Source organism: Agrilus planipennis, unplaced genomic scaffold (assembly GCF_000699045.2).
Source record: "Agrilus planipennis isolate EAB-ADULT unplaced genomic scaffold, Apla_2.0 scaffold69, whole genome shotgun sequence".
Lineage (NCBI taxonomy): Eukaryota > Metazoa > Arthropoda > Insecta > Coleoptera > Buprestidae > Agrilus > Agrilus planipennis.
This window is the reverse complement of record NW_020438962.1, coordinates 890,085-915,230: the sequence shown is the minus strand read 5'-3', so window position 1 is coordinate 915,230 and position 25,146 is coordinate 890,085. Positions and strand designations below refer to the sequence as shown.

Genomic DNA, 25,146 nt, shown 5'->3' with positions numbered 1-25,146 from the left:
AAGAACTTCAGCAATCAGATGGCTCAGTCAATTGTTTTTTTTTTTTTTTTTAATTGACCTTAAATATTTAATAACACGTACGTAGCAACTATAAAAAATCTATTTACATTGCTTTCTTCATTACGTATACTTTTACAGGTAAAACGTTCAATTAAGGAGGAACAAATACTATGGCCTGTTGCAATTATTTATTTAAAAATTGCAAACGATCCCTACTATGGTATCTAAAAAATCTAAATATGTCTTTTCAAGCATAACAAGTGATGGTGAGCTCAAAATATAATTGTTCTTGTATATAGATATCCGAAAAATTTGTCTCATCGTCGTCAGCTGAAAATATGACACAGTAAAAACTCTTAAAATACATATTTTCGCGAAGACGACCTACATTAACAGTAATGTGTTTTAAGCTTTTTTTTATAGATACATATAAAGAAAAATATTTTCACATGTATATAATTATTATATTTTTCGTTATTCAAAGTAAATTGGATGGAAAAATTTTTATTTATTGTTTAATTACGTATATAAGTTCCACGTGTGTATACAAACGTATTCAGTTCAAAAAATAATCTTTCTTATGATATATAACAAAAATAAATATTTTTTGGAATGAATTTACCTAATAGAATAAAATGCAGCGATCACCAAAAATAAACCAGAAAGACATATGACAACCTCTTTCAAAATGCAGTAATAAAAAAACAAAACAAAAGTGCGTGACAAAAACAGTCGAATAACAAAAGACTGTTGTTTGTATGGAAGACGCGGGGCCTGTCAAACAAGAAATTTGACTATTTTTTGAACGGTTACACATCAAGAGCAACGCTCAAGCCAACTATCAGTTTAATTTAAATACGCATCGTCGCCTGCCGTGATTAAATTAAACTTTCCTAGTGTCAGATGACCGAACATCAGTAACAAACATTAAAAATATTTACGTATATATACTTACAGTTAATCGTATAATAATTTACAAGAACTCTTTTTGTTTAATACTGGAATGGGTCAGTGTTTTTCACGAGGGGTAGTATACTTGAAAATTCGACGGCCGATCCCAAAGGGGTATCAACCGCACATTTCTAAATGAGGTATATATTACGTATACGAGGTTCGTCGAAATAGTAAACCGATTATATGTATGTATGTATATCATTTTCGATAGATACCAATGTCTCTTTTATTATTACGTTAGCTTATGACCTTTCCGAGTCGGAATTCGCAAAGGTCAACGTGTCTACGTCCCGGTGGCCGTTTTGGGTGACGTCGTTGTTTTGAGTGGTGCCGGAATCTATTACCAGACTACCCTCATCCCCGTCGCTGCTATACGAATCACCCTCGTCATCGGAACTGGACAGAATACCTGTGCCACAAGAAATCGTGTCAATTTTCCCCCCCTGCGATTTCCGCGGTCAAAAAGCAAACTCACCACTGTCTAATTGGGGTTGCATCCCGGAGAAGTCTTGAGGCCAAAATCGACGGTTATTGTTTTGGACCTTTTTCTTTTTATGAACGGGTGACGTCCCTATGTTACCATTATCGCTAGGGGCACTTGCGTCCAACATGGGCTGCAATATGCGTCTCCTAGCGTTAATGAACCAATTATTCACTTGGAGCAGGGTTAAATTCGTTTGAGCAGCTATATGCCTCTTCTCATCTTCCGTTGGATAGGGATGCTAACGGAAAAGAAATCAAAAAAGTCTCCGGACACCCTAATTCATGGTACGTAAAGTATCCCAAACCCTCACGGGACTCACCACGAGATGCTGAAACAGCCACGACCTCATAACGCTAGTCGCCTGTTTCGGTAGAACGCCCCTCTTCGGTTTCCTCCCGATTCGCGAGGTAAAATCGCTGTCACACTCCTCGGAGCCGCCGGGGGTTGTTGGAGCGGGCGAAACCTGTCCCGAGCTATCACTAGGAGGCGGTGGAGGACACACGTTCGCCCCTATCTGCGACAACGGGGTAGACCCGTGAACCACTAGGGGATCGCTGCAGGTGGAAGGAGTGTGCTGCTGCTGCTGCTGCTGTTGAAGGGGAGGTGTAGGGGTCGAAGAATAGTGCAGGCCACCTCCGAAACCGTTGTGCCCCTCTACTGGACGGTCCATGGGAGTTGGAGTACCGCCTGGGGCCGACACAACCTGTTTGACGTACACAAGCGACCCGGGCAAATTATCGAAAAGAAAAAAACCGGACGAAAAAAGAAAACCTTTCAAAATCAACACAAGCGCAACCCAATACCAAAACAAAGAAGAAATGAAACAAAAGACAAAAGAAAAGAGAACAATCGGAACAAAAGCGAGTCATCAGTAGAAACAAAGGAAGAAAACGGGTTAACTGAAAATCACTTTTCAAACAATTTAGACTCAATAAAACCGTCGATTATTTAGCCAATACTCACTTGACTATTGTTCACACTGTTGTACTGAACGGGACTGTTCGAATTTGAACCACTGTCGGAGTTCCCGTGGGACAGCATGCTGTTGTTGTTAGTTTCCAAGTTTCCATTCATCACAGTGGGACCTTGGGGATAGTCGGAGCGAAGGAGGTTTTCCGACTGCATCTTACCTTTTAAACATGTAATGTATCGATTGCAAAAGTCTTTGCATAATTCCTGGACCTTTTCCAGTTCCAGAAGGTGAATTCGTAACACCTGAATCGCCTTGATCATCTAGAAAGCATGATCGACTTCGTAATGGCCAAAAGTGAACCGGAACGTCGAAATTTTAGCTGGATTAAGCGTAGAAAATTACACAAACGCAAAAGTGCCTTCCAACAATTATACGATTAATTTACATATTTATTAAGCTCGTCGAAATGTATTAAGGTCGGAAATGGCCCTTAAGTTAAAATAACCGGGTAATTCCAGCAATTACCGCTCCTCTAAAGTGCCAAGTAGGTTGAGAAAAAAATGGCACAACTTATTGGTTCCACGTTTCAATTAATTAAATTAGAACCGTAAGCAAAATTTGTAATTGTGTTACTCAAGTCTGGGTTAGGAAATAACATGGAGATTGGACACTCACTGGAGACAAAATCTACGTAATGAAACAAAAGAGGCAGTAGTTGAATAAAACAACTTAAAAAAACAAAATATTATTGCGAAAGTAAAACAAAAACAAGATAAATGAAGAAAAAAATGTTTTTGTTAAAGGGTACAACAAAACAAACAATAGAAAAACGTGGACAAGTTGATGTAATGAATTTATCGACTTGATCCAGCTAAAGTTCGACTTTGGACTGTTATTAGGACTAAAGCGTAAATTAAGGGACTTACTAAACCGTCTATTTCGGGTTCATTTGCTAAAAACGGTTTCCTATCCCGTTCCTGATGCTGAACAAACGCCTGAATGTCTAAATTAAATGCATCGCTAGACTGAGAATCGGCCGACTGGGTCGCTAATTCGCATCTTTCGAACAAAAGGGCTAACAAGGGAAATAAGGGATGCCTACAATTAAAAAAAAAATACTCATGTTTACTTCATAATAAATGTATACGATCGGATCCGTTAATGAAAAAATAAAAATTATGAAACACGATAACGTAATAAAATGAGATAGATGGAATTTATGAATTTTCAATTTAATTTTTTATGGTTTCGAAAACAACAATGACTTGAACGAATTTTCCACACAGTTTTTCCAGTAATTATGCTTATCGGATTTCGTCTAAAGCTAGTTCGGCTAAATCCCTTACACATTGTAATAAATCGTTTAAAAAGATGATCCCGCGTTTACAATTTTCGTTCCTGTGACTACTAACGATAAGTATTTGTTATAAAACGTGACCAAAGTTTTATGGTGTACTAACAGCATTTAGTTAGTAAGCATGTTAGCTACCACAAGGGGATTATCCTTATCTCGGGCCTAATAAAGTTTTACACCCGATAAAGCATTATGTATACAGCTTCCTGTAAATATTACAGCGGCAATAATTGAAAGTTAATGAATTTTATTAGTTGGTAAAATATAAACCTCTTCAATTATTATTTATTTTTATATGTATCTATACATTTACGTATATTACTTGTAAACTGCTCTCTTGTCAGCTTCAAATTGGGCCTGATCAGTGTCAGGGGGTGCAAACAGTGACGTCGACGGTAGGGTTGGTTGGGGGCCATTATCACCCCCTGGTGGCACGCTTAGCATTCCGCCTTGCACACCACACTCCATGTCATTTTACCTGAAATACAAACATTTGCAAAGGCAAAAGGAAAACAAAACACAATGCAGCATTGCTATCGATTAACGAGAAACAAAATGCAATTTTCTCAATTGTTTATACACATACTGCTGTTAAATATAAGAGTCTGTGGGAAAATCTTTATATAAAAAAATATAAATTAAACTGTCCACATGATAAAAATTACGTAGGTGTTTATGAAAATGCCATTCGTTAGATAATTAATATAACATAATCCAGAACTAGGAGTAAATATTTGTCGAGGAATTATTCAACCTGTGGATACGTGGTGATATGGTAATTAGGCGAGCAAATGCAGATTGCAATTTAAATTGTTTACTTGCGTGACACCTACTACAGTAAAATGCTTAGAAGCTTGGATATATCCAAGCATGCAAATGAATTAAATGTTGAAATAAATTAACACTTTCAATTTAAACGGAAATAAGAATTGCACTTTCGAAAAAATCCAATCACTTTTAAAATTTTTGTTCACATTTCTGATCGTAAATCAAAAAGGATGTATTTTAGAAATAAATAAAAAATTGATTAGGAATACGCATGCTGAGCCCTTTAATATGATACCTTACTCGATCCTGGTATCTCATCTTTAAATTTCGACCGCCATTTTGGATTTAAACAGAATGTTTAATGTTCATTCGGAATACCATTTAAGTATTAAGAATTACACTTTCAAAAATCCAACGATTTTAAAATTTTTGTTCACATTTCTGATCGTAAATCAGAAAGGATCGAATTTAGAATTAAAAAAAAAATTGGTTACGAATGCGCACGCTNATTATATATAATAAATTAACTAATTTTTTGTATAGTTCGTATAGTTTTTACCAACCTGTTTGCCCTTTGCCCAGAGTTTTTTCCAGTCTGTAGGGCCCGACGTATTGCTGGTTTTCCGTATTATTTCCCGAAGAATTTTCTTTTTGCATTTTCGAAGCGCTTTTTTTCTTTGTCACAACAAATCGGCGTGAAAAGCTTTTTTATAGAAATTAATACCCCTGTTTCCGTGCACCACCAGATATGCCATTTTTCTTTTATCTATCGAAATTTTGGTACGCTTTGTTTTTATAAGGGATGGATTTGCCGGAAGGGTAGTCGGAAAATTCCCCCCTCTGAGCACACGCCACTTTTATTAGTGTCACCCAACACTTGCAAGGTCCCCGAACATTTTTTATTTCGGAAAATCTAAAAATACAACCTGATTAAAATATTCTAAAGTTTTTAACTACTTACTGACAACATAATAATATAACGAATTTAATACGTAAACATAAACTATCTAGGAACAATATAGAATATTCAACACATGAATTTTGATGTTTTTTCAAATTTTTAAAACAAAAACAAAGGCCAAAAAATGATTACATAATAAATTAATTGATTGACTGATATTTCGATTTTTCTATCAATAATTTTCGACTGTTCGGCAATAAAAATTTTTTAAATGTGACAGACATGCATGAAAACTTTTGAAATATTGAAACTCAACTCTCACCCTTGCAGTGACTGTCTTTTTTTTTTTCAAGCCTAATCACTGTATTGGTGCAGATAATAAAATTCGAATTAAAAAAATAATAGTACAGAAAAGTAAATAATTTTTTACACAATTTGAACAGGCCGTACATCGAAACAATTTCTTACTTTCGCAGGGGGGTGGTGTGTTGTTAAACGTTGAGCACAATTTCACTGAAACCAATTCGTAAAACAATTCACAACGGTTTTAAACGTTGCCGTTTTTAAGCCGAAATTCCCGATTTTCTGACATTTCGTGAAGGACCTGCTTTTTCTCATATTTCTCGTGCTTTGGACAAGGGTGGGAATAATCAATAGTGGTTGCAACCATCCTTTGACTAAATATCCCTAGAACGCGCTAGTTCACCCTAATATACGACAAGACAAAATGCACCCTCGCCATTCTTTATTAACTCTATTCGAATGCTAAATACACCTAACATCAAAACATCATAAAAAAAATTCACAGGGTGTTATTATGTTTAGCGCCTGTTTAAGCAATTAAAAAAAATATTTAACGAAACTGTGACGCTATTTAAGTTCTTTTTTCTTATAAATATATTGTGCATTTCCTACATCCCCGGACGCACTACCCTTAATCCCCAATTTCCTTTGAACGTGGTAGAAATATTAGCGTCGGATTAGAAAGGTGCTAAGTAGTACACAAGAATTTTCATATTGGCATAAAGTACATACGTATATACTTATATATATATATAGCGGGTGATTTCGCCCTTTTGATCCATCCATCCACCCCTTTTGGCGACTGTCACGGCGATGTTTAAACAGAGGGTTTCAAACATTTGCGGTTTTCTAACAAGTGAAGAAAAGTTTCTTCGTCGTAATTTTTCTTTTTAAATAAAAAATACTTTATAATTAATTTTTGGATATACAGGGTGTTACGTAACTTACTTATTTTTAAATGGGATCCCTTGAAAATTTTTTATTTTGCCCTTTTTTGACCGCTTAACCTATATAAGAACCAATTAATTACTGTAAGAAAATCGTAATATAAGGTGCTTTTACATTAAGTCAATGAATGCTCATTTGTTTATGGGTATTAGTTCTTTTGTTCGNATTCAGTTCCCATATTATTTGTTTTAGCCTGTATTAAGTAATAAATAACAGAAATATAGTAACTAACGAAATCAATTTTTTCAAATAAAAGTTAAAAACTCTGCATTTTATTGTTGCGACTTGTAGCAAACAAACAGAAAGTCAGACAACATAGCAAGTTGAATAAATAAAATTTACCCCCCCACTCCATTTGTTGTTGCGTGTTTTTGTTTTTTTGAAAAACAAAAACCTACTAGCTATAAAATTAACAAAACATCATCGACAGGACGTCAGGTTAATATTAATTTGTACAGGGTCTGTACAGAAAATAATAAGATAATGCAAGGAAATAATTTATTTGAAGGGTGATTGTTGGGAATAACAAAATAAATAATATTGATTTTAATTTATTTTTATTATCGTTACAATTAAAATACACATTGTAGGCTATTAACAGAGATGTGATGATGATAATAAAGTGTATTCACTAATTCTACCGAAAAATGCTACGGCTTTGCAAAAGAACCACTGATAAAAAAAGCACTTCTAGCAAATCGCATTCTTGTGTAGAATTAGCAAAAAATCCATTTGTTTCGTCAAATCATTTCGAACGTATCTAATAATAATAGTTAAGAATCTTAAAAATTATCTTGAGTATTTTGGCGTATACATAGTCACAAGAAGCGATTTTTGAACGTCCTATTTCAAAAAATCGTTGTATCGTTGATCCAACAACAATAATAAAAAATAAATATTAATATGGTAAACAGGGAAAAACAAAAGCACCTCACAAACGGTTATTTTCTTTTTTTTTCTTTTCGTAAAGACATTAGTAGAATAGCTATGCGGTTTTGGGACAAAAACAATAGAAAAAAAGTGGTTAATTTTTAATTATTGCTAGATGTTGTAAAGATCAACGATCTCATTTTTTATTATATATAAAAGTATTTACGCAGGCTTCTTAAAATGACCATAGCAATCATTTTTATCACAGACTGATATAGCAACTTAAAGGTAAAACTCCAAAAATATCTGAACAGCTGAAGTTATCAAGTGACCGAAAGCAATTTTTCATAAAATTCAATACAAAAAAGATACGGTACTGACTTATTTGGCTAGCCAAACTAATCCATAGAATTTTTATTAGTAAATGAACGTCTATTATTATTTTGAAGGTCAGAGGGTGTCGACCCCTGCAGGATATTGAAGTAAGATTTTTAGATACAAATGAAGTAGGCATTGGAGGATGGGGACGACCTTGAAGAACACCAAACAAGTGTTTAAATGTTGGGGAGGAGATGGGGAGGTACAGGTGGAAGAGGATGATATTATAGAAAAGGAGGAAGAAAGAGACGTGGAGGCTCAGGGGCTGGAGTTGGAAATTGGAAATGGTAAATGTTTAGGTGAGGGGGGCTGTATATCAGAAGGATTGATGTAGGAGGTAGGGAATGACGTAAAATATTAAATAAGTGTTTGAAGTAGAGGGAAGAGATACAGAGGCCAGTGAGTGAAGTTGAGAGAATGGGATAGGTTTTGGGTGACGACGCAGGGGGTGGAAATGAAAATTGGAAAAAGGTAATTGTGCAGATGAGGGGCTCTGAAACTTAAAGAATTCAAGCATCAATTTTATATTTTATGAAAATATAAAAATATGGATGAGATATCCTTAAGGGGGATGAATTTAATGCGTCTGTTAGTCAATGGCGTTTGGTTTGTCTCTATTTCAATAAAGAAAATATAAGAAAAAAAATAATAAATAGAAGATTTTTTTGTTTAATGGCTAAAAAGCTGACTATTTTCTAGAATGCAAGAACTTCAGCAATCAGATGGCTCAGTCAATTGTTTTTTTTTTTTTTTTTAATTGACCTTAAATATTTAATAACACGTACGTAGCAACTATAAAAAATCTATTTACATTGCTTTCTTCATTACGTATACTTTTACAGGTAAAACGTTCAATTAAGGAGGAACAAATACTATGGCCTGTTGCAATTATTTATTTAAAAATTGCAAACGATCCCTACTATGGTATCTAAAAAATCTAAATATGTCTTTTCAAGCATAACAAGTGATGGTGAGCTCAAAATATAATTGTTCTTGTATATAGATATCCGAAAAATTTGTCTCATCGTCGTCAGCTGAAAATATGACACAGTAAAAACTCTTAAAATACATATTTTCGCGAAGACGACCTACATTAACAGTAATGTGTTTTAAGCTTTTTTTTATAGATACATATAAAGAAAAATATTTTCACATGTATATAATTATTATATTTTTCGTTATTCAAAGTAAATTGGATGGAAAAATTTTTATTTATTGTTTAATTACGTATATAAGTTCCACGTGTGTATACAAACGTATTCAGTTCAAAAAATAATCTTTCTTATGATATATAACAAAAATAAATATTTTTTGGAATGAATTTACCTAATAGAATAAAATGCAGCGATCACCAAAAATAAACCAGAAAGACATATGACAACCTCTTTCAAAATGCAGTAATAAAAAAACAAAACAAAAGTGCGTGACAAAAACAGTCGAATAACAAAAGACTGTTGTTTGTATGGAAGACGCGGGGCCTGTCAAACAAGAAATTTGACTATTTTTTGAACGGTTACACATCAAGAGCAACGCTCAAGCCAACTATCAGTTTAATTTAAATACGCATCGTCGCCTGCCGTGATTAAATTAAACTTTCCTAGTGTCAGATGACCGAACATCAGTAACAAACATTAAAAATATTTACGTATATATACTTACAGTTAATCGTATAATAATTTACAAGAACTCTTTTTGTTTAATACTGGAATGGGTCAGTGTTTTTCACGAGGGGTAGTATACTTGAAAATTCGACGGCCGATCCCAAAGGGGTATCAACCGCACATTTCTAAATGAGGTATATATTACGTATACGAGGTTCGTCGAAATAGTAAACCGATTATATGTATGTATGTATATCATTTTCGATAGATACCAATGTCTCTTTTATTATTACGTTAGCTTATGACCTTTCCGAGTCGGAATTCGCAAAGGTCAACGTGTCTACGTCCCGGTGGCCGTTTTGGGTGACGTCGTTGTTTTGAGTGGTGCCGGAATCTATTACCAGACTACCCTCATCCCCGTCGCTGCTATACGAATCACCCTCGTCATCGGAACTGGACAGAATACCTGTGCCACAAGAAATCGTGTCAATTTTCCCCCCCTGCGATTTCCGCGGTCAAAAAGCAAACTCACCACTGTCTAATTGGGGTTGCATCCCGGAGAAGTCTTGAGGCCAAAATCGACGGTTATTGTTTTGGACCTTTTTCTTTTTATGAACGGGTGACGTCCCTATGTTACCATTATCGCTAGGGGCACTTGCGTCCAACATGGGCTGCAATATGCGTCTCCTAGCGTTAATGAACCAATTATTCACTTGGAGCAGGGTTAAATTCGTTTGAGCAGCTATATGCCTCTTCTCATCTTCCGTTGGATAGGGATGCTAACGGAAAAGAAATCAAAAAAGTCTCCGGACACCCTAATTCATGGTACGTAAAGTATCCCAAACCCTCACGGGACTCACCACGAGATGCTGAAACAGCCACGACCTCATAACGCTAGTCGCCTGTTTCGGTAGAACGCCCCTCTTCGGTTTCCTCCCGATTCGCGAGGTAAAATCGCTGTCACACTCCTCGGAGCCGCCGGGGGTTGTTGGAGCGGGCGAAACCTGTCCCGAGCTATCACTAGGAGGCGGTGGAGGACACACGTTCGCCCCTATCTGCGACAACGGGGTAGACCCGTGAACCACTAGGGGATCGCTGCAGGTGGAAGGAGTGTGCTGCTGCTGCTGCTGCTGTTGAAGGGGAGGTGTAGGGGTCGAAGAATAGTGCAGGCCACCTCCGAAACCGTTGTGCCCCTCTACTGGACGGTCCATGGGAGTTGGAGTACCGCCTGGGGCCGACACAACCTGTTTGACGTACACAAGCGACCCGGGCAAATTATCGAAAAGAAAAAAACCGGACGAAAAAAGAAAACCTTTCAAAATCAACACAAGCGCAACCCAATACCAAAACAAAGAAGAAATGAAACAAAAGACAAAAGAAAAGAGAACAATCGGAACAAAAGCGAGTCATCAGTAGAAACAAAGGAAGAAAACGGGTTAACTGAAAATCACTTTTCAAACAATTTAGACTCAATAAAACCGTCGATTATTTAGCCAATACTCACTTGACTATTGTTCACACTGTTGTACTGAACGGGACTGTTCGAATTTGAACCACTGTCGGAGTTCCCGTGGGACAGCATGCTGTTGTTGTTAGTTTCCAAGTTTCCATTCATCACAGTGGGACCTTGGGGATAGTCGGAGCGAAGGAGGTTTTCCGACTGCATCTTACCTTTTAAACATGTAATGTATCGATTGCAAAAGTCTTTGCATAATTCCTGGACCTTTTCCAGTTCCAGAAGGTGAATTCGTAACACCTGAATCGCCTTGATCATCTAGAAAGCATGATCGACTTCGTAATGGCCAAAAGTGAACCGGAACGTCGAAATTTTAGCTGGATTAAGCGTAGAAAATTACACAAACGCAAAAGTGCCTTCCAACAATTATACGATTAATTTACATATTTATTAAGCTCGTCGAAATGTATTAAGGTCGGAAATGGCCCTTAAGTTAAAATAACCGGGTAATTCCAGCAATTACCGCTCCTCTAAAGTGCCAAGTAGGTTGAGAAAAAAATGGCACAACTTATTGGTTCCACGTTTCAATTAATTAAATTAGAACCGTAAGCAAAATTTGTAATTGTGTTACTCAAGTCTGGGTTAGGAAATAACATGGAGATTGGACACTCACTGGAGACAAAATCTACGTAATGAAACAAAAGAGGCAGTAGTTGAATAAAACAACTTAAAAAAACAAAATATTATTGCGAAAGTAAAACAAAAACAAGATAAATGAAGAAAAAAATGTTTTTGTTAAAGGGTACAACAAAACAAACAATAGAAAAACGTGGACAAGTTGATGTAATGAATTTATCGACTTGATCCAGCTAAAGTTCGACTTTGGACTGTTATTAGGACTAAAGCGTAAATTAAGGGACTTACTAAACCGTCTATTTCGGGTTCATTTGCTAAAAACGGTTTCCTATCCCGTTCCTGATGCTGAACAAACGCCTGAATGTCTAAATTAAATGCATCGCTAGACTGAGAATCGGCCGACTGGGTCGCTAATTCGCATCTTTCGAACAAAAGGGCTAACAAGGGAAATAAGGGATGCCTACAATTAAAAAAAAAATACTCATGTTTACTTCATAATAAATGTATACGATCGGATCCGTTAATGAAAAAATAAAAATTATGAAACACGATAACGTAATAAAATGAGATAGATGGAATTTATGAATTTTCAATTTAATTTTTTATGGTTTCGAAAACAACAATGACTTGAACGAATTTTCCACACAGTTTTTCCAGTAATTATGCTTATCGGATTTCGTCTAAAGCTAGTTCGGCTAAATCCCTTACACATTGTAATAAATCGTTTAAAAAGATGATCCCGCGTTTACAATTTTCGTTCCTGTGACTACTAACGATAAGTATTTGTTATAAAACGTGACCAAAGTTTTATGGTGTACTAACAGCATTTAGTTAGTAAGCATGTTAGCTACCACAAGGGGATTATCCTTATCTCGGGCCTAATAAAGTTTTACACCCGATAAAGCATTATGTATACAGCTTCCTGTAAATATTACAGCGGCAATAATTGAAAGTTAATGAATTTTATTAGTTGGTAAAATATAAACCTCTTCAATTATTATTTATTTTTATATGTATCTATACATTTACGTATATTACTTGTAAACTGCTCTCTTGTCAGCTTCAAATTGGGCCTGATCAGTGTCAGGGGGTGCAAACAGTGACGTCGACGGTAGGGTTGGTTGGGGGCCATTATCACCCCCTGGTGGCACGCTTAGCATTCCGCCTTGCACACCACACTCCATGTCATTTTACCTGAAATACAAACATTTGCAAAGGCAAAAGGAAAACAAAACACAATGCAGCATTGCTATCGATTAACGAGAAACAAAATGCAATTTTCTCAATTGTTTATACACATACTGCTGTTAAATATAAGAGTCTGTGGGAAAATCTTTATATAAAAAAATATAAATTAAACTGTCCACATGATAAAAATTACGTAGGTGTTTATGAAAATGCCATTCGTTAGATAATTAATATAACATAATCCAGAACTAGGAGTAAATATTTGTCGAGGAATTATTCAACCTGTGGATACGTGGTGATATGGTAATTAGGCGAGCAAATGCAGATTGCAATTTAAATTGTTTACTTGCGTGACACCTACTACAGTAAAATGCTTAGAAGCTTGGATATATCCAAGCATGCAAATGAATTAAATGTTGAAATAAATTAACACTTTCAATTTAAACGGAAATAAGAATTGCACTTTCGAAAAAATCCAATCACTTTTAAAATTTTTGTTCACATTTCTGATCGTAAATCAAAAAGGATCGAATTTAGAATTAAAAAAATAATTGGTTACGAATGCGCACGCTGAGCCCTTTAATATGATACCTTACTCGATCCTGGTATCTCATCTTTAAATTTCAACCGCCATTTTGGATCCTTTCCGCAATGAAAACAAAAAAAAATTTCAGCTATGTCGTGTGACGTATCGTTGGAAAGGGCTAGTTACATACGACCCAAAAATATAAAAAGATTTACCTGATCTATGCACCAAAAAGCAAGAGATGTATTACCAGTTAATTTTTAACGTTTCAGCCAAATGGAGAAAATTTCATGGTACGCAATCTAACGCAGTTTCAACCAACAAAACAGAGAATTAAATTCCTTTCTCCTTTGGAAATTAAAAAAAAACACAACACGGAAACCAAAAAGCAAGGGATCAAGAGCAAAACAGATGAAAAGAGAAAGAAACGGAATTAAATAAACGACTAGTATATACAAGGGTAATTAAAGGGTGGGATGGCGCACTATTGCCGTTTCTGTAATTAAAACAACGATAAAAATTCAAAATGGCTGCTCGAAACACAAGTGCAACCGGGTTTAAAGGATGCTTCGCAAAATCTTAATTTGACTAATTCCGCAGTCTTCTCCGTGCTCTTAACGACTTTAAGATGGCACGATCCGAAACAAACCCCTAACGAGATAGATTCAGAAGGAAATAAAAAAAAGAACATCAACGAACAGAACTTCGTTTTTACTCAAACTAAAACAAAACAACTGCATAAGAAAAAAAACACAATCCATTATTACAACATTAAATCCAGTATTTTACATTTAGGAGGGTCCTAGACACACTTTTTTTATTTGTTGTTAGTTAATTTTAAGGCACATTAGTACCTACAATTAAAATTTATTGTTGCTTGGTTACCACAAAGCCATGAAATCATATCTTGAACAATAATAATAAAAAGATCTGTATAAATTTATTTCGGGCGTCTAGCTGAAAAAATTCTCCCATAAAAAATTATTCTGAAACCGTAGGAAAAGCCGTTTGTCTATTTTTAAAATTTACCTAAGCAAATAAACATTTTCATTCAGTCCCGCCAACAGAAACCAATTTGAACATCATAAAATATGAATTTTGAAAGTATTAAAATCTTACACAAATAAACTGTGAAACGGCCAAAGCCACATTCGTAAAACGGTAATAAAAACAGCACACTATCTGCCAAATACGATTAGAAAATATTTTCAAACGAAATTCTTTTGTTAAAAAAAAAAAAAGATGCTAAGCTATTTAAAACATTTCTAATTTTTTATTGTACAGTATATCTTCTGTTCGTACTGTATAGTTACACATATGTATAAATAAATACTTTACATATAGATCCGCCTTCTGCAAGTATATACAAACGTAAAAATACACGTGTATTTGTCTATGTGTGCGGTGTACAAAAAGACCGGAAACGTACGCGCCACGAAGCGCCCGTATCGCTTCATTTCCCCGGACGCCGGAGGTCGCATACAAATATTCGCATTACAGGAACCCGCGCCATATCGTTCCATGTACTTTTTAATGCGTTCCGCGACCGAAAGAGCGAGCGAATCAACCTCTCTAGCGACGCGACGCGACGGGCGCGATTTCATCGTAAGCGACGACGTTGCCATTTTGTTCTCAATGACAGTAGACCATCGGATAGGCACAAGTCTGGCCACCATATTGATTCTAAACAAATTGCTAACGCACAACAAGGTTGAAAACAATAAAGGGCGGATACACTGACGATTGTTTTTGATGTTCTTTATTTCCATATTCTCCTAGACATTAAACACGTTATAGTATTTGGACACTGTCATAATTGACAGCAATGTTTAGATAAAATTAACATGGCGGCTTGAACTGCGATACGATACATCTCTCTTCAGAGAGAATAAATATGAATTAATGTTGCCGCTCTACTCTTTCTTGCAGAAGACTATTATTGTATAACAATTCTTAGCCGCCATGTTGATTCCAAACTAATTTTTTTACATAAAATGCGTTCGAAAACAATTGAGAGTAGCTTTAGCTTATTAGACATCAATTGTTACGAAATGGAGCCGCCATATTGATTCAAAAACAATCATTTATATAAAACAAGTTCGAAAACAACTGATACGGTTCGGGTAACTGTGGCAATTGTTTCTGACGTTATCCACGCTTTCATTTGATACCATGACACTACAAAATTGTACTCTTAGACAACAATTGTTACGAAATGAAAGGAAGCAAACATGGCGGCTTCAAATGCGGTACGGTACTTAATATTAGACGGTATTAGGTGATGCTAATATAAAAATGTTGCTGAATAGGGTCACTTTCATTGTTAAAATTTTTGAGAATGCGGGGAAGTCCGCATACGTGTAGCAACGTCGCAAACGATTACGTACAAGTGTCGCCACGGGACGTATTCGGGAATACAATAATTGCGCCCGCGCGATCCCGTTGGATGAATTAAACATATTGCCGTCGCGTCGCCTTATGAACTATTTATACAAGGGCTCGTTTCGCAGCGACGGCAGGCGGCGGCGGCGTCGTCGACTGACGCTACTACGACTACGACACGGGGAGACCATGAAGGCCCTTTTATTAATTTCGGCCGGATATCGCGGACGCAGCTGTTTTTTATTCCCTTCGAGCGTTTCGCGTAGCAGATTAAACGCCGAAGTCGCGCGCGTCGCGACGGGACGCCACCGCAAACTTCTGTTCATCTGTTTTCTTCGCGTTTTTTTTTCTTTCTGTAACAACTGTTCATTTACATATCTACACAAAAAAAACACACGAAGAGCAAGAAAACTTAATTAGAAAAGTCAATTACCCAATCCTTTTTTCCGAGAAAAATAATTGAAAGTAAAAATTGCTACATTTTGTGTCATTTGACGATTATTCGAATTAGAGACCGAAACTTCACGTGAAATTCTTTTCTAATCAATTTAAGGTGATAATTATACAAACACCCTGTATGTTGATATCGCTTGATGTCGCGGTATTATTGCAGGACTTGCCTCGACGGACGTTTTCTTGTCGCCCGAAAGGAAAATAAAAAGAAGGAAAAGTCGAAGTCTTTTCCGTGAAAAACGAAAAAGTCCAAGCCAACTTTGTATGTAGGTACATATAGATATACGGACCATCTCAAACTCAGCAGTCCATGTAAACAAAAGCGCAAACAAATTTCTTTTTAACATCAACGTTAAAAAACAAAACAATCGCTCTTTCTGAATATCGAATGCATTTTTTAGGTTTCGAATAGATTTCTTACTATCACCACCATAAATTTTCATTGCGACACCCAGAACCTACAATATTATGGAAAACAACAAAAAAAAAACGAATCTTACGACGTAATGTTTGATTATGATACGCGCAAGTCTTACATGAGACGGCTAAATGAATGAAAAATTGATCAAGGGCCCTAGCCTTTGAAGAGCTTATATCCACATAATTGTTCTACTGAATTTAAAAATCTAGAAATCGTTTTGTGACGAACTGTATGTGTATTAACGTAGGTGGAAAAGTGTGCAGCAGGGTTGGATAGTTTTCCACGGGGGGATGATTTTAATGCAGCTTCCGCAGCAGTCCGTATTTTACCGTGTTGAAATTGTACTTCTAAACAGTCGTAAACATTTGAGACATGTTCCAATTTAAATATGGGAAAGCGTGAAGAAGAGGTGGCGACAAACGATAACAATAGCGTCGCGACGGCAAGGTATCTTCTTCTTGCCTGGGAATCCCCCCCAAGAAACGCCACCTCGTTGCTATTTGTAACGTTAAACCGTTAAAAATTTCAAGTTCCAGAAAATATCAAAAATCAAAACAATAAAAAACAAATGACATAACATTGTTGAGAAACAAAAGATAAAAAATAGAACACGCCATTTTTGTTAAAAGAAAAAAAAAACAAAAATAAAAGAAGATCACGTTGTAGAAAATAAAGATAATAAAAATTGAAGTAAAGACAAAATATTAAAAAAAACAAGTTATCTCATTGTTAGCGAATTAGTTAGTGATACTTTATACAAAATGGTGGACCGACTTACGCTTATCAAAAAGATAAGGCACTGTAACTAGAATTTTTTAAATATTTTAAGTCAGTTTGCACTTCATTATTATCTTCGTGCTGTACCAATTGAACTACTGGTTAAGATTTTTTTGTTTATTGATGGTAGTATGCTATAGTTCGTCACCAATTATTTACGGTTAACTTGAATCACGTTTTGGCGTTAAAAGTGGGTGCCGCGCGATAAATAATTATAGTTCAAGTATAATTCGGTAAACTTGATCGATTCGGAGAAGATGAAACAAAAAAAAATGATCGTGCATGACCAATTGTTTCTAGCTTTTGGAAAATTTATAGCGGTCCCTTTGACCCAAGCCCGTCAAGTAATGTAACATTTGACAAAAACTGGATCGTCGAAAAAGCGAAAGTTTTTATCTGGCGTCACGTACCGTTTAGGTATTTTTATCGTGCCTTGGCGTTACATAAATTAAACTTTGCGTTTTGTCGTAACAATAATCGAAAAATATCAAAATTAAACCCTATTTTAATGGTTTTTCTAGTAACTGCAAAAAAACATGGCGGCACGGGCTAATTTCTATGCATAGACTACCTCCTCGGCAGTCATATTGGCAATTGTTAAGACTTTTGTTTATTAGTTGCTATAGTTACTGTAAAAAAACATGGCCGCGCGGACTAATCTCCATGGAAACTTATTGTTAGCTAGTCCGCAACATTGTTGTTTTGATTGTTGCAAAAACATGGCGTTTGGTACGCTCTAATTTCCATGGCAACCACCAAACAAATCTTATTAATATGCACATGATTGGTTAAAATTAAACGCGTACGAATTAATTTCTATGGCAACAGCCGCGCACTTGTTTTTACGTTTTGTAAACTTAAGGGTCAAAAAAAGTAACTAAGTACCATTCAAAAAAAAAATTATAAAATATTATTTTGAGTACGTTCGGCGGTAAAATTCATTTCTGTTAGCTGCGTCCAATCAAAGACACGTTACCTTATAGGTACACAACACACAGTACATAACCTTACTTAAACTGGATGCCAGTTCCAAAGTTTTTCTTTACTTTTAGAAGGACATACTAATTTACACTTGTTTAGGAAGTCTTGTTAATAAATATCTCAAACAAAACATCCGTCCCTTGCCACATTTGGTTCGAACAAACGTAAATAATTTCGGATCGCTCGAAAAATACTCACGCTCATTTCAAAAAACTTCAAAATTCTGGATCCGTCTTTTCCAAAACTTGGTCAACTTGTAGCAAACCATATCGAACTTTTTTTTTCGTAAAAGAAAAACACCAGGCAAGGTTAACTTGATTTACAAAACAAAAAAAAAGCACTCACAGAAAACTAGCGATAATTCTTGGAAAAAAAATGCCGGCTTTTCACGCACACAATTAAACACAACAATTCAAAAGTCGTATTTGTAAGCAAAATAGCGATAAGTGTAATTTATAGCAAATTTGCAAATGTTTACATGTCAAACCACCACTAACAAATGACTTTCTGTCTAGACTGCAAGACGTATGTCAATATTCGTCAAAATCAAAATGGCTACGCCTTTATCCTACAATGCAGGACGTACGTCTCGTCTTCACATGCATTCCGAAAACGAATTTCGAGCGAAACAGAAACAAGCCGATGCTCGATTATTAATCGGACAAAAACACGCCCAAAATTGAATTAAATCTTATAAGCGTTAATTAATTGAATTAAGATTGTTCTGTTTGCAAATATAAAAGTAAAACTGCGAGATTATGATCAAAATACAGCCAACAGTAACAAGATAAGATGAAAATTTAATAAAATTCGGAATTATCGTCGGGCATGCGCCTCCTAAGCCCGGCCTATTTATTTTTTTGCATGTAAGTTAAAATAAAGATATAAGGACTGATCGAATATAAAGAGTACATATACGAGGTCTACTAAAACGGAATCTAATTGAACCCTGTTTTTCTTTGATTGCTTAGGATTAAAAGACTATGGTACGCTATTGCGTTTAAAGCAACGAATAATAAACCCAAACGAAAACTTATTTTTGTATGATTTGCTTAAAAAACCGGTTGGGTACGGTTGTCTATTCCTATCGTAGCCCAACCGAACCTAATTAAGCACTGTTTTCCTTTGATTGCTTAGGATCATACGATTATGGTACGTTATCATGCTTAAAGCAATGAGAAAACCCAAAAGAAAATCTATTTTTGTGCGATTTATTTACAATAGGTTGGGTACAGTTGTCTATTCCTATCGTAGCCCAACCGAACCTAATCGAGACCTGTTTTTATTTGATTCATTAGGATCATACCGTTACGGTAAATTATTGTGTTTAAAGCGATGGGAAACCCAAAAGAAACACTTATTTCTGTGTGATTTGCTTAACAAAGGGTTGGGTTCGGTCGTCTATTTCTATTGTAACCCAACCGAACCCTATTTTTTTAGGATTGCTTAGAATCATGAGATTACGGTAGATTATCGTGTTTAAAGCAATGGGAACTCCAAAAAAAACCTACTTTTGTGTTATTTGCTTAACAATTGGTTGGGTTCGGTTGCCTAATCCTACTAAAACCTAACCAAACCCTATTTTTTTCTTTCTTTAGTTGCTTAATTTAGAAATTCGAAAAAGGTTGTTAAATGTGTATGTTTGGAGCACGGCGTTGTACGGGTGCGAAACATGGACAGTGGAAGTGGCGGAAAAGAAAAGGTTAGAAGCGTTCAAAATGTGGTGTTATAGGCGGACGATGAGAATATCGTGGGTAGATAAGGTTAGAAATGAAGAGGTTTTGGAAAGAATAGGAGAACAGAGGACTATATGGAAGACAATAAAAAATAGGCGAGATAGGTTGGTAGGACACCTTCTCAGGCATGAAGGTCTAGTCAGAGACATATTAGAGGCAGAAGCAGGAGTTAGGAGGGGTAGAGGTAGACCTAGATTAGATTACTGTTCGCAAATAGTCAAGGATATGGGTAATTCTAGTTTTAGGGAAATGCGAAGATTAGTTCAGGTTAGGAAAGAGTTGACATGCGTGTCCAACCAGTCTTAGGACTGATGACCTTATGATGATGACGACGAATTGCTGAGGATCATGTTATCGTGTTTAAAACAATGGAAGCCCAAAAAGAAAACTTATTTTTTGCATGATTCGTGTAACGAGAGGGGTTAGGTTCGGTTCTTCAACTTACTTTACCTTTACGTGTGATGTACCTAGAAGTACAAAGTAATCGCTTCGTGCGCAGTTTACTGTAATAATTTATTTAGACACCTGTACAGTATTCGTCTCTTACAAAAATTCTGGCAAGTAATGTACAACAACAGGACGAAGCACAGATAAATAAATATTCGCAATTTGCGATGGTAACTTTTCCACACGCGCAACTCGTCGATATAAACGAATCGATTCCTCAAATCGTTGGGCAATTCAAACCGACTAGGATTAGGAAACAAAGACAAATAAAAGTCGTACAAAATCGCTCGGACCATTTCGTTCTCCGATTCGGAATAATTGTCCATATTGTCATTTAAACAAACGAACTTTCTAAAATAAAACAATTGCAAAAAGAACAAAAGCAACTCGAACGATCTGAGCTTACTTTGGTTCCCTTCGAATCTCGTCCAAATGGCCGACGACTTGGCTGACGTTTGACGTCAACATTTTAAACGTGACATATTTGTCTTGGGAATGTTTTATTATTTTGTGTTTGTATTTTTTTACAGTCCCGAACTTTTTAATCAGAATCTCCGACATCGTTTCGCAACTGGCTATCAGTTGCTTCGACACCGTGGGCTGAAAAAGTTGAAATTAGAATATGCAAAAGCAAAAAAAAAGGAATTTTAATTCAGAAACAATGGATGTCGAAAAACAAAAATGAAAAGAGGACAAATGAAGATTCTTATTAGAAACACGTTTACAAAGCACACGCGGCAAAAAAAATGAAGATTTTAGCAAAAAGAAAATGGATACCCAACACAAAATGGAAACGACTGAAGATTCTAACAATTAAAGCAGACAAAGATCCTTATTAGAAACACAATAAAATCAAGCAGAAAAGATAAAGTGGAGATTTTAATTAGAATAAGCAAAAAACAATAGAAAAAGAGAACAAATGATAATAACAAACGAAGATTTGAATTAGAAACAAATGAAAGAAGACAATTGGACATTCCATTAAGAAATAAATTGAAAACAAAACAGAAACAATTGAAGATTATTTTTGGAAACGAACCAATTTCGAATCGACGTATCTTTCAAATTCGGGAGTCACAATGACGTCATCGTAATGAAACCCATTGCCTCTAAAGGTGCAATTCAATATTAAATTTTCGAATTGGTCCACCATTTGATACGTCAGAGGTAATTCGTATAATCGAGTCAAAATTGTACGAATTTCTCTGTCTGACCAAGTTCTAAAAATGATAAATAGGTACATAATTATTTATCCTGCTCTCCTATCAATAATCTATAGGTACCCTGAATTATCAGTGTCGAAAACGTCAAAAATTTCTTCAATATCCCTTTTCCTATTTTCGTGGATAAGGAAATAATAATAGCTCAAAGAAAATTGCATGTCGTCACCCCTCCTGACCCGATTTGCTGAAGTTTTTTCAAATTCGATCGGAAATGTCTCTTGCAAGTTTTCCATAATTTTTCTGTCGATTAAAATTGGGGCATGTGCAGGGGTGTATCTCGAAAGAAATCCATATTTCAAATTCAATATCCGGTTTGTATGTTGCAGAGACGCCCTGTACGTATCTATTCGACTGTCTTCTCGGGATGGACAGGATTTTCCGGACGACTTTTGTAATTCAGGTTTCTTTAACTGTGCAAACTTTTCTTTTATGTTCCTCCGTTTACGTTTTAATCTGTCGTTCTGTAAAACCTTTCGGTTATGCTTTCTTACAACTTCAGCCACTTCAGAGATGCTGTTATTCACTATTTTTTTGGGTTCAAACTCCAATTTGACAACAGGAAGAGGAATTGTCGATTTATTTCCAACAGTATGGGTTTTATTAGAGTTTTCGTTTGCATTAGTCTCAAAAACGTCCCAGTTTTCTATAAAGAACGGCTCGAAAGTCGCCCTACTCAACTCCTACAACAACATTTTGAACACTTGATAGAAGAAAAAGAAACTAACGCAAAAAGTTGCCACTCAACAAGGAACAAAACAACAAAAAACAAAAAGATCCGGCTCGAAGGACCAAACGAAATTATGAATTTTAACAGATAACAATAGGGAAAAAGCGAACAACAAGACAAAAGAAAACGGTGACAACTTTTGTTTAAACATTTCAACATAAAAACAAAAGAACCAAGCGATTTGGCGTGTTTTTACCGATCCAAAATCACAGTCACCCCCGTCCATTTGGCATTCATCATTTAGGCAGGGCAAATCGCACTCTTTGTCGCCCACATACACCCAGGGACAGTCTTCAGCACACATTGGAATGGGCCATGAAAGGTACACAATGAAACCGTTATTTGGCGAATAAAAATCGTCAGGAAAAATCGAATCTCCCAAAAATACGTCATCATTGAAATATATAAAACGATCAGATAAACCTGGTATTCTAAAAATTAAAAAGATAAAAAATTGCAAGAAGGGAGTCCTTAAAACCTATCAAATTGATTACCTATGCAAATTAGATTCAATGGCAGGACTAGAAAAGGTTGGAAGATGTTTGCTATCAATAAAAATATCCTGATGACTCACTAAAGTGACCTTATCACAATCTAAGTTAAGCCAGTAGGGTATTTGACCATTAGTAACTATGTAAACATGTCTCACCCAAGGGGCAAACTTCTCTAAAGACCTTGAAATACAATTAATTATAAAAATCTTCACAATGTTGTAACCTGGGTACCTTAGAGAGAATTTTAGTTCATATTTATCATCAAATCTTTGAAGTGATAAATCTGTTTGGAAACTGTTATTGCATGTAAGAAAAGTCTGTAAATTATTTAAAAATTGTTGATCTGAACCATTTACCCATGTGTATACGACATCAATAGGTTCATCAACATTATAATGACACCCATTGATTAACATAATTTTTCTAATAGCCTGAAATTAAGAAAATGATAACAAAATTTGTTTCAAGATTAAAAAAAATACTCACTTGGAAAAAATAGGCAATAAGGATCACAAATATAAGTCCTACAAAAGTGCTTAATGCTTTGTGCTTCAATAAAAAGTTAATTATATAGGAATTAAAAATCATGGCAAAAAACAAATTTTTCAAAAATTTTGATATTAACCTAAAAATGATGAAATTGTTTAAACAAAATTGAAATACAAATGTTAAACATCACAATTATTAATTACCTTTATAAACGAGTTATCAGTTATGGAAATACACTGATAACACATTTTAAGGATTCAGGAATTTTGATTTCCTCATTTATTATTTTGTATAAATTCTTTAATTTTAATTAAAGATCGGTGATTAATCAAGGAAAACACTACTATTAATTAAAATTATAACAAAATAGACTGCATTTTTTAAAAAAAATTTAACTATTGATATCTTTAAAGGGGTTGAAGCTATCTGATATGATATAAAGGTCATCCACAATGCATCAACATTATTAAGGAACATATTGAGGAGGTTATGTCTACATCAATGTTTACGTCAATTTACATGTTTCACTTTAATATAAAACAATGGCAAAACTAATGGAAATGGAGTACAAAAGTCAAGAGGAACCTTTCTCCAGTGAAAGCTCACAAGCAATTCTTCAATTGGAACCTTTAAGTAATGATGAAAGCCTAGTTTTAAATGATATTTTTGACAATTGTTTGGAGACTGATGAAGGCCTTTTCAAAGGTCAACAAGTAAAACTTAAATTGAGTCATACTGAAGAAATTTTAGTAAAGTCTGAAGGTAATAGCTTGGACAAACATTTACAAAGTCCTGTTTTAAAAAATGAAATAATAATCGAATCAGCAGTTGTTCAAGGTATTGGACATGCAGTTAAACAGGAAGATCAGTTAGAAAACACCATTAAAGACGAACCTAAACCGGAAGACGTGTCTACCGAAGATGGGACCATTTCACCTGCAGACACAGTAAAATGCATAAGTGTTGATTACAGTCAGACTGAAGTTTGTAAATTAATGGAATCTGATAGCGATGGGGAAGACAATGAGTCAAGTCTCCAAATAGACACAAGCACAGATCCAATGGATTCTCCTTTGAATGCGTACCATTCGATTAGATTATCCCATTGTGTTAACTGCAAGTTAAAATTTAATAAGAAACCAGCATTCTTTGATCATGTCTTCAACACCCATCAGTTATTCTTTCTATGTTGCTACTATTGTAAGCAAAAGGTACCAGTAAAACAGATAAGGACTCATCTAAGAGAGCACATTCACAAGGAATCTCTAACTAACATGCTATTTGAAAAGGCAGTCCAAATAATCGCGTTAAAGTGTGAAATAAGATGCCAGATATGTGGCATCCTGTTCACCTCAGTCCCATCACTATGCTCCAATCGCATACTAAATCATTTAATGAAGCACATCAAAGTCCCCTTTAAATGCGAACGTTGCGATAGGATCTTTGGCGGGAGAGCTCCATTAATGAAACACATCCTGTGTCATCAGAGGAATAGCTGTTTGGACTGTGATAGGATTTTCAAGACTACAAAACTATTAAAGCAACATCTTGCTTATCATCAAAACACTCCAATCAGTTGTGAAGTTTGTGGACAGAAGTTTCTCATGAAAAGTGTGTACAACAAGCATATTCTAAATCATGCTACATTTGAGTGTGATAAATGTAACAGGAAGTTTCTGACAAGCGCCATCTTGAAGGCTCACCAAGCAAACCATCCCTTTAAATGTAAGCAGTGC

At 35.5% G+C, this 25,146-nt stretch overlaps 4 protein-coding genes across 5 annotated transcripts in view; all 4 read right to left on the bottom strand.

Annotated features, from left to right (window-relative positions):
- Positions 1-6,552, bottom strand: part of LOC108735881 (serine/threonine-protein kinase BRSK2) — a 17,098-nt gene extending 10,546 nt beyond the window's left edge. The window contains exons 1-2 of the mRNA XM_025975181.1: positions 5,843-6,552; positions 5,037-5,386 (exon numbers count right to left, since the gene is read on the bottom strand). Of these exons, the coding sequence (XP_025830966.1) occupies positions 5,037-5,130 (94 nt within the window). The 5' untranslated portion in view covers positions 5,131-5,386; positions 5,843-6,552. The remainder of the gene's footprint in view (positions 1-5,036; positions 5,387-5,842) is intronic.
- Positions 176-4,944, bottom strand: LOC112904637 (homeobox protein PKNOX1-like). Its single transcript, XM_025975182.1, has 6 exons — positions 4,028-4,944; positions 3,278-3,449; positions 2,402-2,671; positions 1,758-2,141; positions 1,430-1,676; positions 176-1,363 (listed from the first exon to the last, which is right to left on the bottom strand). The coding sequence occupies exons 1-6, from the start codon at positions 4,171-4,173 to the stop codon at positions 1,197-1,199; spliced, it is 1,386 nt and encodes a 461-aa protein (XP_025830967.1). The 5' UTR covers positions 4,174-4,944; the 3' UTR covers positions 176-1,196.
- A 2,200-nt stretch (positions 6,553-8,752) lies between the features above and the next one.
- Positions 8,753-19,039, bottom strand: LOC108735871 (homeobox protein PKNOX1-like). Of its 2 annotated transcripts, XM_018468080.2 has the most exons (8): positions 18,640-19,039; positions 18,493-18,568; positions 12,605-12,760; positions 11,855-12,026; positions 10,979-11,248; positions 10,335-10,718; positions 10,007-10,253; positions 8,753-9,940 (listed from the first exon to the last, which is right to left on the bottom strand). In XM_018468080.2, the coding sequence occupies exons 3-8, from the start codon at positions 12,748-12,750 to the stop codon at positions 9,774-9,776; spliced, it is 1,386 nt and encodes a 461-aa protein (XP_018323582.1). In that variant the 5' UTR covers positions 12,751-12,760; positions 18,493-18,568; positions 18,640-19,039; the 3' UTR covers positions 8,753-9,773. The 2 variants fall into 2 exon arrangements, with proteins under 2 accessions (XP_018323582.1, XP_018323581.1); XM_018468079.2 differs by having other exon boundaries at positions 18,493-19,039.
- A 1,490-nt stretch (positions 19,040-20,529) lies between these two features.
- LOC108735861 (N-acetylglucosamine-1-phosphotransferase subunits alpha/beta) lies at positions 20,530-23,866 on the bottom strand. The gene is made up of 9 exons (XM_018468066.1): positions 23,614-23,866; positions 23,408-23,546; positions 23,153-23,352; positions 22,922-23,101; positions 22,624-22,858; positions 21,761-22,380; positions 21,517-21,697; positions 20,884-21,077; positions 20,530-20,828 (listed from the first exon to the last, which is right to left on the bottom strand). The coding sequence occupies exons 2-9, from the start codon at positions 23,507-23,509 to the stop codon at positions 20,531-20,533; spliced, it is 2,010 nt and encodes a 669-aa protein (XP_018323568.1). The 5' UTR covers positions 23,510-23,546; positions 23,614-23,866; the 3' UTR covers position 20,530.
- Positions 23,867-25,146: the final 1,280 nt, after the last annotated feature.

What these genes read in the sequence shown, in the direction of transcription:
- LOC112904637 (XM_025975182.1), bottom strand. Translation starts at nt 4,173, where the DNA reads ATGGAGTGTGGTGTGCAAGGCGGAATGCTAAGCGTGCCACCAGGGGGT. An exon ending in GACAAGAGAGCAGTTTACAA is followed by an intron (nt 3,450 to 4,027) that starts GTAATATACGTA and finishes TTTTAATTGTAG; the next exon opens with GCATCCCTTATTTCCCTTGT. An exon ending in GGCTGTTTCAGCATCTCGTG is followed by an intron (nt 1,677 to 1,757) that starts GTGAGTCCCGTG and finishes CTTTTCCGTTAG; the next exon opens with CATCCCTATCCAACGGAAGA.
- LOC108735871 (XM_018468079.2), bottom strand. Translation starts at nt 12,750, where the DNA reads ATGGAGTGTGGTGTGCAAGGCGGAATGCTAAGCGTGCCACCAGGGGGT. An exon ending in GGCTGTTTCAGCATCTCGTG is followed by an intron (nt 10,254 to 10,334) that starts GTGAGTCCCGTG and finishes CTTTTCCGTTAG; the next exon opens with CATCCCTATCCAACGGAAGA. An exon ending in GCAACCCCAATTAGACAGTG is followed by an intron (nt 9,941 to 10,006) that starts GTGAGTTTGCTT and finishes CTTGTGGCACAG; the next exon opens with GTATTCTGTCCAGTTCCGAT.
- LOC108735861 (XM_018468066.1), bottom strand. Translation starts at nt 23,509, where the DNA reads ATGATTTTTAATTCCTATATAATTAACTTTTTATTGAAGCACAAAGCA. An exon ending in GTGACTGTGATTTTGGATCG is followed by an intron (nt 22,381 to 22,623) that starts GTAAAAACACGC and finishes ATGTTGTTGTAG; the next exon opens with GAGTTGAGTAGGGCGACTTT. An exon ending in GAGATTCGAAGGGAACCAAA is followed by an intron (nt 20,829 to 20,883) that starts GTAAGCTCAGAT and finishes GTTTTATTTTAG; the next exon opens with AAAGTTCGTTTGTTTAAATG.